This window comes from Cyprinodon tularosa, unplaced genomic scaffold (assembly GCF_016077235.1).
Source record: "Cyprinodon tularosa strain WSP-4 unplaced genomic scaffold, ASM1607723v1 ctg484, whole genome shotgun sequence".
Classification (NCBI taxonomy): domain Eukaryota; kingdom Metazoa; phylum Chordata; class Actinopteri; order Cyprinodontiformes; family Cyprinodontidae; genus Cyprinodon; species Cyprinodon tularosa.
In genome coordinates this window covers 876,224-890,472 of record NW_024039212.1, presented here as the reverse complement: position 1 = coordinate 890,472, position 14,249 = coordinate 876,224, and the positions used below count along the sequence as shown (strand labels likewise).

General features: G+C 35.4%; 1 protein-coding gene across 4 annotated transcripts in view; it reads left to right on the top strand.

Moving 5' to 3' along the window:
* Positions 1–13,245: 13,245 nt before the first annotated feature.
* The window catches only part of sh3pxd2b (SH3 and PX domains 2B), a 59,818-nt gene continuing 58,814 nt past the window's right edge, over positions 13,246–14,249 (top strand). For 2 of the 4 annotated variants that reach the window (XM_038302208.1, XM_038302207.1), the window contains exon 1: positions 13,248–13,686. In XM_038302208.1, coding sequence (XP_038158136.1) covers positions 13,615–13,686 — 72 coding nt within the window. In that variant the 5' untranslated portion in view covers positions 13,248–13,614. Of the gene's footprint in view, positions 13,687–14,249 lie in introns of all 4 variants that reach the window. The other 2 variants (XM_038302205.1, XM_038302206.1) reach the window with 2 other exon arrangements.

Here is a 14,249-nt window from a genome sequence, read left to right as displayed (position 1 = left end):
TTCAACCTCTTACTTAGGCCTTGTTTGTTTTTCACACACCCACACTTACATTTTCCATTCAGCAGTGCACACTAATAACATTCTTATTATGGAAACAAAAAATGGTATATAAATGTCTACGTGCCCCAGTAAATTTCAATGAACTGAACCCTATTAGCGGACTGTAAACTCTTGTAAACACAAACCTTGGGGGGTTTGGGCCCATTACTAAGAACTGTGTGTTGGCACAAGAGGAAGACATGTTTAAAACATGACTGAGTGCCTAATGCAACATTGCTTCATTGCATCTCACTAAAAAGCTTAAGTCACAATTACTTCTGGGTATTGCTAAGTAACAGGAAAACATTTCGAGGTTAAAATGATTTATTCCCCATTGCACATTTTCATAGGTCTATAGGCGCTATTAAGTCAAGAGTTCAGCCACCTGATTAACATTCTCTCAATCTATTTCAACACTTCATTATGATTGAAACTCCAAATTTGTAGCTGACATTCAGTTAAGCACCAACACTCACATCTTTGTCCTCCTGTTTCATGCGTGATACAGAGAGAAATTACTTTTTCCACGTCACTGCCAATCTAGTCATTACGGTCTTTTAGTGATAAGCAGTCTTCTTCAGTCACCGAGCTCAGTGTACGTTCCTCTGCTTGGGCAGCGTGATTGAAATATTTTCTGTGCCTCTGAGATTAATGAAGATTGGAGAGCTGTGTATGGGCAGGACAATTAGCATGCTGTCAGAATTAAACACACTGTGAATAAATGGAGCAACAGATTCTCTCTTTTAAGTTTCAGTTCTCATTGAGGGCACCCAAGCAATTATGTATTAGGCTTCAATGTTAAACATAAGAAGAAAAGAAAAACTAAAAAAAAGCACAGATTGGTTTCTTATTTGGTTTTCTGCTTTTCACAGAGGGAATTCTCATTGTAATCAGATTTCTAAGAGGTACATCTTAGTGAATTATAAAATTATCAAAAAGTAAATGTACTTCAAATAAGTCAACACAAATAACTCAATAAAAAAATAAAATCGAATTTATGTGTGATATAAAATATATTTCCAAAAAAATGTTTGTTTTCATTCATTCTATAACAGCTAATGATGTTGCTAAAAAAAAAAAAAAAAAAAAAAAAACATTTTAAAGATTTTTTTTTTTGAGAAACACATTAGAGTTAATGAAAAAAAAAATGATAATAATTATAGAGAAAAAAAGATGTGATGGTTTTACCCTGAAGAACAGGAGACCCCTGGCAGATGTCCAGCATACAGGCATCAATACGGCTACAAAATGTATTTGATAAAGTAACATTTTGTTCACAAGCTGTATGAAAGTGTATTTTCAGAGTGTAGAGTTGAAGGTAAAAGTGTGAAGGAATGGTTTACAAGCAAAAGGCATGACTGCAGTCTTGAAAAGACTATAAAAGAAAACTTTTTTAGAAGTTTGGGGAAAGCTACCAGGCTTGGACTGCAATAGGAGTCTGTGCTTTAAGATCCATCTCACAAAGACAGGTCCACATGCGCTGCAGCTCTCATATTACTTAATGGACACAATGGAAGAAGTATCCTACCCGGAATAAGAGGAAAGAAGATTGACTATTACTTGGAGGTAAAAAGTCTTATTTCAGATTAAACCTAGCTGAGTTTCCCATTGTGTAAAGGAAGCGTGCAGAAGCATACAGTCTCACCTGCTTGTGATCCTGTGTAAAGTCTCCATGGTAATTATTTAGGTAGCTGTGAGCAATTTTGTTTTATCAAATTACTAGGTGGTTGATAACTCCATGTTAAGCTCCACTGACATTATAATACATTTAATACGACCCAGGACCCAGCTTATGCCATGGGCATCCTTTTCATGCTGACATTTCTGTGCTAAAATATTGTATTGCTTTAAAGGTCCCAAATGAATAGACCTCCAGGAGAACAGGGTCATTGAAACCATAAACAGTTTGACCAGAGGGGGGGGGGGTGCATGAGGAGATATTTGGTAAAGAGTCTCTGCCTAATCTGAGAGGAATTTTCCTGCACAAACTGCAAAAACATGCTCTGGGGCCTCGTTTTTTTTTTTTTTTTTTTTTTTTTTTAATGCAGAATAATTTGGGACCTTCAATGTCACATCAATTATTTTATCATTTAGATTTCCTTTAACTGTAAGTCATATTCCTTAAAATGAAGAAAAATAAACATAAATCCCCCTGTAGTGTAGCAAGGAAGTTACTGCATTTAACTCCATACGTTTTATTTTTACATAAAATTGCTCACAGAGAGAGAGAGATACTTTTTGACATTGGTGTAACTGAAAATGAAATAATACACTGCCTTAATATTCTACCTCCAAACCAATATATTAATTAAGTTTTATTCCCAACATATATTTAGAGCTTATTATATAAAGGTTTCTTGAGCTGTTACATTTAATCTTCCCACCTATAAACCCATTAATTCTCCCAGGACCTTTTAACTTTTCTTAAGATGTGCTGTGGATTACAAAAAAAAAAGAAAAAAGAACCGAGGAAAAAGTAAGGGATTTCTACATTGTGGCAAGAACATTGACAGCAACATCAAGATGAAGATGAATTACATTCCTGTTAATGAAGAATGAGAAAGAAAACTGAGAATGTCACTCCAAGGAAAAGGGGCAGAAAGGCAGGAAGTAAAATACTTCTGTGGGGACAGCAAGATGGAACATTGTCTGCACCATAATAGTCATGCAGCTACCCGGCTGCATCCTGCAGAACAAAAATCACCAATGCATTCAAGATATGGTCATAAAAGCATTTAATCAAAATGCAACAGCATATCAACAAAGTTGGTAGAAAGAGACAAACTAAAAAAAAAAAGAGCAAACATAGTCAGAAAAAGGACTGAAAGGTTCTTGTTCAGTTTTTGGATGTTACACCATAAGAATATTATGTGGGTGTTCAGCCTAATCAGTGTATGACATGCTACTGATAGAAAAGCCATCAGAAAATGACATTTTAATGGGGCTTCTTTTTTTGTAATTGCCCTTATTTCCACATGAATAGAGCATGCAGTGACTCAGACTCTGGATGCTGAAGCATGATTTTAAAAATATCATCCTCTTGCTCTGCCTTCTGATACGCTGTGACACAGCTCCTAATGTGTTGTATCTCTAGAAGGGGAATATAAATGTTTCTGAATCCAGAACCTAGAGTTCACTCGGTGATGGTCACACCAAATACACAGGTTGATGGCTTGTGATGCACAAAGAATGGAGCTTTCAACCTTAAAATGCTATTTTCTCCATCATATTGAAGCAGTGCCTCAGAAAATAGGTGATAGCCTCACAGTGGAATGAATGATTGTAAACTCGGATTATCTCTATGATTGCAATGATTTTAATTAACCTATGTGAAAGAAGACGCAAGACAGTTTCATATTAACATTTGTTGGACCTAAAGGGTAAATCTTATTATGTGGCACAGACCAAAGCAAACTTCTACTGTCTTAAAAACATCTACAATCTCATAAATATCAGCAGTTTCTGAACACAGTTTTATCTGTTCCGATTCCAGCACAAGTGAATCTGAAGTGCTTCACATTAAGCTGAGAACAGGCCTGATAATTAACTTTTAACTGGCTCTCGACTTCTTTTGACATCAATGTTTTACGACTTTTGCAACAGGTAGGTGAATTACTGAGAGTGTGTTAATGATTAAGTAAATGCAAAGTAAAATAAAAACGGAAAATAAAAATCCTTTATTGATTATTTGAAACAGCTTTACTTTTTATTAGCTTTGTACTCCACCATGAAGTTGATTATATTGTCGTTTAATGTGAAACCCTGTGGGGTTAAATATTAAGCGGTGGCTAAAGTTAACAAGAAGTTGGGGGTTTCTTATTGGGTGTTGGAGTCACAATTTTAACCCTCAGGCTCAAATTAAGTTGTACGGTTGCAGGAAAAATCTGATATTTGGAGAAAATTAGCATATGGGGTAGTAATATACAATTCAGACATGCAATTAATTCTGGGATGTTGCAGATTTGCAACAGTGGCCCGGGGTGGTAAATTAACACTGAAGACTGAATCTGGTATGAACGTTAACTTTATTTGAATGTCACAAACAAAAAATTAACTAAACAAAATTAGGAAAAAAATTTCTCTCACAAAATTAGAGACAACTTGTTCTCTAACTTCTTCTCCACTGACATCTCAAAACCTCTTGAGAAGGTCGTTTCTGTTAAACTGTTGCTCAAAATATAGGCCAACTAGTAGATAAAGTATGTAGCATCCATTGGTACCTGTTTAGGCACATGTTGCGAATCCACAACATTGAAATCGAGATGCCTCTGGTGAAAAACCTAGAGGAGATAATCTACTAATTGGCATGTGTCATATCTAAACACATTCATGATTCTTCTTATATAGTATTGATTTCAAAATAATGGAAATTGATAGTGATACTTACATGAAATTTGTGCTTAGAAAATCTGTTTCAGTGACACCAAGGACTCAGCCATGTTGAAAGTGAGTCAGCTGTGCCATGTGGTGAGCTGGAGAGAAACTATTTTATGCAAATGCACAACAAAGTCCTTCTGTTGTACTTCTGAGTAACAAAAGCTCTTAAAATGTGGATGTGGAGTAATTAGCTAAGTAACATTTAGCTGTTGCAAATCTGCAACATCTGCCTGGAGAGGGTTAAGACTTCTCCAAAAGTGAAAGTGCTTTGTTGGCTCCATCAAAAATATTTTTTTACTTTGAACTGTGGAGAAATATACCTACATAAACCTAAAATGTCACAACTTTTAAGTGGAAAAATATAAAATTTTATATTCTGGCTTTTCCAGTTCTGAACACATACCTCATGAAGATGAAGCTCTTAGGTGCACCTTCTCGCTTAAAATAATCTTACGACTTTTTGTGTTAGAATAGTTCATGTGTAATGGCTGATTGACCGAGTGAGATCACGGCTGCCAGAGTTCCTGCTTCATATCCTGCGGGTGCTCTGGGGGGGACCCAGAGACATAGTCCTTCCAGCGAGTCCTGGGCCTTTCACGTGGTCTCCTCCCAACAGGAAATGCCTGGAACACCTCTAGAGGGAGACGACCAGGAGAAATCCGGAACAGATGCCCAAGCCACCTCAGCTGGCTCCTTTCGACCCAGAGAAGTAACGACTCTACTCCGAGCTCCTCCCAGGTAACTGAGATCTTCACCTGAACGTTGAAGGGTGCGCCAGCCCCCCTGCAGAGTAAACTCTTTTAGCTGTGTTTGCGATCTTGTCATCTTGTTCTTTTGGTCATTACCCAGATCTCACAACCATAGGTGAAGGTGGGACCGTAGAACAATCAGTAAACAAGAGCTTTGCACCATGACTTAGTTCCCTCTTCACCATGACAGTCCAATACAGCAACCGTATCACTGCCGACGTCGCACCAATCTGTCTATCGATTTCCTGCTCCATCCATCCCTTACTTGTGAGCATGACCCCAAGATACTTAACCTCCAGTTGAAACAAGGACTCTCCGCCGACCTGAAGTGGAAAGTGACAAACTAAATATATAAAATCATTTGTATACTCACCTGTATAACTTACTTTATCAGTTACTGTAGCTGCTGGGGGAAGAAAGCACTGTAGCTGTACTGTACACAACCCCACCCATCAAAAGTCCCAGGAAAGCTGGAAAGTACTAGGGCCAAAGTAAAACTGGAGATTTAAATCACCTGGGCAAATGTGGATGGAAATGTTTGCAGGGCTTTTAACTGACAATGGAAAAGGGGTTCTGTGAGGGATTTGGTCTGTATTCATGAGTGGATATTATCATTATGTTATTATTATTATATATTATATTATAAAAACAATTTCAGAGTTAAATATAATATGGTTGTTTAGAGCAATTTAGTTTTGTCACCTTTTAATTGTTACATTTTACTATTAAAACATTAAGTAAAAGATTTTTCATTTGATTTGAAATGCATATTTAAGACTTAAGCGAAAAACCAAGAAAGTAACTTTTAAAGACCAAAAATTAATTTTCAGCTAACGTAGAACATATTTGACACTGAGTCACTACATTTTGTTTGGACCTGCTGTGCGAGTTAAAGGTTGTCAAGCTTTCTTTTATATTTACCTAATTTTTGAACAACCATTGTGGATAAAATAGAACCCCGGAGCTTAGGTGGCACTGAGTTTAGTTGAAAATGTAACTCCAGCCTTTTCTTTTACACAGCTAACGGTGATAATGGCCTCTATAAAACAAGAAATCTGATGTGTGATAGCTACAGTCTCATCCATGCTCCATTCCTGAGGTCATGGGTTAGAAAATGGTAGCTTGTTATTATTTAATGTGGTCAAGCTTCACAGTGTTGATAATAAGAGACCAAACATGCTACCAAGAGATTTGGATAGAGATACAGAAAGAATATTAAATATTTATACAGTAAAAAAACTACCAATTGTGTGACTTTATTTCGAACTTTTAATGATTTGATGTAAATCTTATTTCCAGAAGAACTGGTTATATAACATGATGGAGTTATTGTCTAGTTGAGACTTTCTTTACCCAACACAAGTTTTTCTTATTTATTAAATTGGCAAAAATGTCTACATTTCAGTTTTTTTTCTGTCAAAATAGTTTGCTGAGTGTACATTAATGAGACATAAAATGAACCTTTTTTTATGTTAGCAAATGGCTGCAATGAAACAAAGAGGGAAAATTTTAAAGGGGTCTGAATACTTTCCGTACCCACTGTATGTGCATCCACAGTATTATTTTTGCTCTGATGTGGACATTTCAATAGACCACTTTTAAACTGGTTGGTTACATAGAATTGACTCAGATTTGACACAATTCTACCCTATTTTATTTGAACAATTATGAGATCAGGGCCATTTCAGAAGCATTATATATGCCTGCTTTATTTTTTCTGAACCACTGTGGAAGTGTGTCTAGTTTTTCTCATGTAGGAAGACCCATTTCTGAAATGTTTTGTGGTTAAATGAGACAGAGATTTCCCCAGTCTGGCCACAGTAACAAAAAACAAACCTTGGAGGAGTTAAGGGAAGGATTTCAAACATAAATAAAAATGGCTGACTACTACTGGGTAGACTTCCAGATCTTTAAACTTTAGCTGAAATCAAAAGCTGGGCGGAGGAATTATGGAACAAAGCGGGTGTTCCAGTCGAACTAAAATCACATACAAGCATTATATCTGGCTAACAAGCTAACAGTAAGCTTCATATGATCTTTAACAAGCCTGACCTCAATCCACACCACATGCTTAAAAGTCATCATATCAGGAAACCAACTATTTTAAATTAGTTCTAAACATTTCTGCCAGAAAAGTGATCAGAATCTTTTTTTTTTTACAACTGTGAAAAGCAACTAGTGGAGGCACAGCTTCACAAACTAACTACCTGTTTATAGGGGTTTATGTTTATATGTGAGGTTATACATGTACGAAATGAAATCCCTGAACATTCGAAATGGTTTTCCCATCTTTTACATTTTTGGAATGATAATTCACCACTTGCCTGGGGAAAAAAAAGACCAAATGCATAAAAAAAGCTAATAATTATAGAGCAGGTAACAATCTCATGACAATTGTATATTTCTATGTCGCAATAACTTTTCCTTAACCCATATTCTGTCAAATCCTAAAAAAGCTCCCCCCAGATCTTTCCCATTATATAGATTTTCTTATTTAAGTGGTTGACATATTTGCTACAGCACAAAATGCAGAGATAAAATGTTTGATTAAACTACAACCTGCGCTGTAACCTTGTTACTGCTGCAAATAAATTCCCGTAATGGAGACTATGGCTGTGGCAAAGGTGAGGTTATAACGGTGAAAACATCATTTAAAGCAGCGATTTAGTGGGATTAGTCACGGTTTGCTGAGACTGAAACCAAGCATAACTCCTGGTTGCCAATGCCCCCCTACACCCACAAAACACACACGCATAGAGAGCCATCATTACAGAAATAGCAGCTGAAATCTGTTTCTGATAAACAAAACTACCCGTGAAATGTATATATTTATACATTATCACGACATGTTTTGAGAGCCTCCCTGGACTGATGAGATACCGAAATGATGAAAAAACATCATTAGTCCACATCCAGGTTCTGCCTCTAATTGAAGTGTATTATCAGAAGAACACATGTTCTGTCAGCTCTTTTCATCTCCGGGTAAAACACTTTTAGGTTGTTGCCTATTTTATTTTTTTTCTTACGAAAAAGCCCCTGAGTTTCTAGTTGATTTTGATAGCTCAGCCAATTGATCTAAAACCTTTTGGCTTTCGTTTAATAAAGATTTTAAAGATATCTGAAATTCTTCAATGATAGTACCAATAATAGAATGAAAAATATATGGAAAGAATTTCCTTTGCTTAACATATAGAAATATGGAAAGTGTGGTATGCATAGGTACACCTAAATATAATTATGTATTACTATAGATCTTCTGAAGTTCACTTAGTACATACCCCTATGTGTGATTTAATCTTTAGTACAAACTACAGAACAGGTGTTCTGTGAAGGCATCTGAGGTTTGTTAGAGAATCTTTTGAAACAAATACAAGACCAAGAAGCACACCAGATAGATCAGAGAAAAAAGGAATGTAGCTGTTTAAAGCAAAGTTGGATTAAAGATCAGGGAAGGAACAATTCAAACAATAAATTACCATGAATTTTATGTTGATGTGAAGTTTATTTTACTGAATTCACCTTAGAGAAATTGTAGAGGCCATCCTTTGGAGGAGTACTTTACTTCAGGACAATAAAGATAGATGCATGTCAAAGCTGAATAAAAATACATTCATAAGGTGCATTTGCAATATTTTGGGATAAAAATTTATATATTTCCTTCAGCTAAATATTCATAACTTACTTTGTGTTCATTTATTACATTGAAAATCATCTGCCATCATCTGGCAGAATGTAATATGGCTTACAAATATGTGCTTATGGATACTCCTTTTTTGCTAAGTGGTCTTGTGCATTTAGTAAGTCAAAGAGCATATATATATTTTTTTATGCTGTATACAGTAAAAAGTAACTAATTAAAAAAAAAAAGCTTTATCTGTTACTAATCTTTTTCTATTATTTTCTTAAAGCATATTCTATATTGTTTGGTGTAAATCTATAAATAATAAGTGCAATGTCATGTGTTTTCCAAAATACAAGCTTTTATTGGTATAACTTTTTTCTCTAATTGTACCATGTCATCAGGTCGCAATTTGGAAATATTTTATACAGTTATGTTAGATTGAAATTCATAAAAACAGCAGCTGGACATGTGTGTTTATGTAGAAACTGCCCTCCTTACCTTAGAACCATCAATCTTCTCCCGCCTATCTGTCAGGGTCATGGCAGCATCTCCAGCAGCCTATGGGGGAAAGGCAGGCTGCACCGTGTAAAGGTCAGCAGTCTAAGGCAGGGCAACGCAGAAACACACAACCACACACACACACTCACACCTAAGGACAACTTAGTCATCCTAATGATCCTGTTTCTGGAATGTGGAAGGAATCCACACATGCACAGGAACAACATGCAAACTCCATGCAGAAGACCCCTAGGACAGGAATAGAACCCAGGACCATCGTTTATCGTTCGTAAACAGTATGCATTGTTTATACTGAAATGGTGCAATGCATTTATATCTAATTTTGTATTTTCTCAAGAGTGAATTCTGTTTCCAATAAACCATGTTAAAAAAAAATAAAAAAGTTTAATTTCAGCGAAAAATATAGGAATCCACATAGACCTACATATATAACATCACACAACTTAGTCAGTTAGAACGTAGATCTAAATTTTTATTCTATTTGCCAATAAGATTATGTTTAAAATACACAGCTCAGTGCAAAATACCGAAAATAAAATGTAACATGTTCACATCTGTTTTGCTTCATGACTGCCACATGGACAGTTTTGTTGTAATGAGCTGAACCCACCACAAGATGGAGCTATGTTGTAACAAAACCAGTAAGAATTCGTTTGAATCCCATCACAAAAAGTAAATAAAAACAAAATATCAAACAGTTAATAATAAAAAATAACAATAAAAAGTGCATTGTGTACAGAATCTGACCAGAATCAACCTTAGAAATGTTCAAATTAGCATTCATTCATCACACAACTAGGATCTGTTGGGGGACCCATCCTGGATGGATTGTAAACAAAAACAAATTAAAACTGATCAGTTCTGAACAGAGGTGGGTAGAGTACCCAAAAACTGTACTTAAGTAAGAGTTTTGTTATTAATTTAATTTCGTTAAAAGGCTAACCAAGTAAGTAACTAATTTACTTGCTACCCATGATCAAAACAACTTGTTTTATATTTTATAACGCTATGTCAAATTGAATCAAACATCAAGTTATATAGATATTCTGCTACTTCAAAGAATAAGATAAAAACATATAACAATAAAATATTCAGTTGTGATGAACACTCTTAAAAATCATTTTTTTGAGTTCTAAAACTTAGAAATCTAAAAACTAAAAATCAATAGAATTAGAAAAGTATTTGGAAAAGTAAATGAAAATGTACTGCTTACTATATTTTCACTCCAAACTCCAAATGACACAGCAGACTAAGCAGATGGAAAATAATATTAAACCAATAAACCTTGAGTGCAAAAAAGAAGAGACTGTGTCTCTCAGTGGTGAATATTTAATCAAAACAATTTTGTTTTTATTAAGTGAAAATACTTCAAATGGAAGGAGCAGCCTGAACTTTTACTCAAAAAAGCGGTATGATGCTCTATCGTAGTTTTACTCAAGTAAATGTAAAGACATACAAAGCTGTACTTATACTACTTAAAGTACTTTTTTCCCCCCAAGTTACTTTAGTAGAGTGACTAAATGTAACTAGTTACTACCCACCTCTGTTTCTGATGTAAACATGTATTTAATTGAAAAGTTCACAAAGTAAAGATTGTGTTAAAAAACATATCATGTAATGTTCCAGAAATATTTAACATAATTGTGTATCAAACAGAAAGAGCAGAAAAGCAAAAATGATTGAATTCCGTTAATATAAATTTTAATTCAAAAATATAACTTTAATATACTGTGTTAGGGCAATACCCTTAAAAATATTAGCAAATAGGCTAATTTTCATTTATTTCAGGGAACACACACAAAAAAATGGAACCTTTAAATATAGTATAGCTGCAGAGTAACATAAAGACACACCTCTTCTGGAATGCATTTCCAGCATAACATCCACTTTTTGTTATTTTTTGTAAATATACTGATTTGCTTGTCTTTCTATGTTAATAGATTGCATTTGATTTATTTCTTTGGATGACCTTGTATTCCTTAAAAGGTGCCTTGAAATCAGAATTAATATTATTATCATTATTGAATTCTTTGTTCTATTTAATTTGGATGGCTCATAAGAACAACTGCTTATACATAGTCTACATGCTATCTAATGGCCATGTTATGGCATACTCAATCTTGAGAAAGCTGCTGATTGGCAGAAATCCAGTAGACCTAGACTGACAAGCAGGATAAATCCCCAAAAGATAATTTCTTATGAATCTGGATGTTTACAGAGACCTGTAGCCAAACCAAAGATAGTGATGAGAAGTTTAAGGAAATGAAATAATACATTTCAATGAGTGAATGACTGTCATTCTAACGTACCCCACCGGTTTTTAAACATAATCTATATTTTTTCCATTATAGATAAAATTAATAAACTCAACACACCACAAAATGGAGCTGTGTTGCAACAAAACAGCAAGAATTCTTTTCAATCCCAGCACAAAAAGTAAATAATAAAAAAAACAATAATTTGTAGTGTTGATTTCTGAGAATTGTCGTTTTTAGGTTTTTTCCATTGCCGTTGACTCACCACCCTTGTTAGTTGGATGATAACAAAACAGCAGGATATCACGTCCTGTAGCCTAAAACACAAAGCTCACTGTGTTTTCAATTCAATTCTTTTGAAGCAGGAAAGAACATATATATTTTTAGCATGTTCATATAAAATTGTAGATGTGTAGAAGAATACTGGTTTATCTCACTTTCCAGAGTGAGATAAACCAGAACATGCACATATAAAGGCCCATTTCCATGACCAAGTGGCTGGAATAGTGTACAGGATCATCTGTACAGAGTATGGGCTGGAAACCCCAAGGTCAAAGTGGGAAACACCTCCAAAGGTGGTAGAGAATGATCAAGCCAAGATCCTGTGGGACTTCCAGATACAGACGGACCGAATGGTAATGGCAAACCAACCAGACATTGTGGTGGTGGACAAAGAGCAAAGGAAAGCCATTGCGGTTGACATATCAATACAAAGTGACTGCAACATCAGGAAAAAGGAACATGAGAAACTACCAAAAGAAGAGCTGGATGAAACCTGGAAGGTCAAGGCATCATTTGTACCCGTGGTCATTGGGGCCCTTGGGGCAGTGACCCCCACACTGGAGCAGTGGTTACAGCAGATCTCTGGAAATACATCAGACATCTCGGTCCAGAAGGGTGCAGTTCTAGGAACAGCAAAGATACTGTGCAGAACCCTCAAGCTCCCAGGCCTCTGGTAAAACAAATAATGCAACCGTTTTTGGCATTTACTTAACCATATTTGGTTACTTAACAAAATTGTTTTGTGTTAGCATGGTAGAACATAAAACAATTGTGTTAAAGTAACTAAATATGATCAAATTAAGGCCAAAAACGGTTGCATAATCTTTTTCGGTGTGGAGGAAAAAGGGGGGGAAGACCACCCGCAATGGGTGAGGAAGATATATGTATATATATATATATATATATGTATATATATATATATATATATATATATATATATATATATATATATATATATATATATATATATATATATATATACATATATATATATATATATGTATATGTATATATATATATATGTATATATGTAGATATATGTATATATATATATATATTTATATTTATATATATATATATATAGACTGTATATATCTATATATATATATATATACATATATATGTATGTATGTATGTATGTATGTATGTATGTATGTATGTATGTATGTATGTATGTATGTATGTATGTATGTATGTATGTATATGTATGTATGTATATATGTATATATACATATATATGTATATATATGTGTGTGTGTATATAACATACCTCTATATTTCCTCCAAACAGTCTGATTATAAATACAATGAATAAAAATAAAAGCTACTCTCTGATGCTGAGGCAGCGTGTGGTTAACGGTGACGCCATAGGGCCGGTCCACGGAGCAGAGTTGCGCTTTCCAGCTGCTCAGATGGGAGTGGGCGAGCTGGGATAGGCTGGGAGTTTTGTTGGGAAGTCGTAAGCGGATCGGGACAAGGCACAACTGGGAAGAAAGGAAGAAAGAAAGGAGGAGATCCAGGATCCTTACAGACCTTCATGCACAAATCGACTGAATGTTGGACAGGAAATCTGACGCAGTAAATTTGCGGAAAACGGGCTTTGTCAGAGCCACGGGTGACGGAACAGAACTGCGTGGATGACAGAGAGAGAGGTGCTGAAAAGGCAAACTTTTCCAACCGGCTGAGATCGCTCGTAGGAAACTTGGAGTGGAATTTCTGCGCTTTTTTGTTGTTGTTGTTGCTTTAACGGTCAGTGGAAGAGGAGGACATTATGCCGCGGCGCACCGTCCAAGAAGTAACCGTGCAGGATGTCCAGAAGCGAAGGAGTCCCAACAAACACTATGTAAGCTTCTTTATGTTGGATGACGCTGAGATTGCTCTCCTTTTGCAGTCAGGAAAAGTAACAACAAAGAGTGTCAGGTTACAGTTTACCAAACCAGCACAAAGGACGAGTTCCACATCCCCAGAATGTGATTACTCTTTATTTGATTTAATAATATTGCTTTTTAATCTGATTTAATCCTGAAAATCAAAAGTTGGTATATGGGGAGTGGAAACTTAAAACACTAACCGCTGTTTGTTTATTGTTTTCCTCTACTGGACCTACCAAATAACTCCTGTTGGATGAGATTGAAAGTCTCTATTGTAGGTTTTGGGTATTTTCATATAATTGTCTGTTTGATTATCAACTACGTAGAACATTGACATAACCCCCCCCCCCCCCCCCCCCCCCTCTTTTAGGTCAATTTTTTTAACATATTTGCTTACAAAAAAAAATGAAATGGGATTAACAAAAAACTACATCCACTAACAGAAAACATGGTGGTGGAAGCATCATGCTGTGTGGGTTGTGTTTCCCTTCCATTTGGATGACAAAAGCCAGTCATTTGCGTTTTTTTTTTTTGC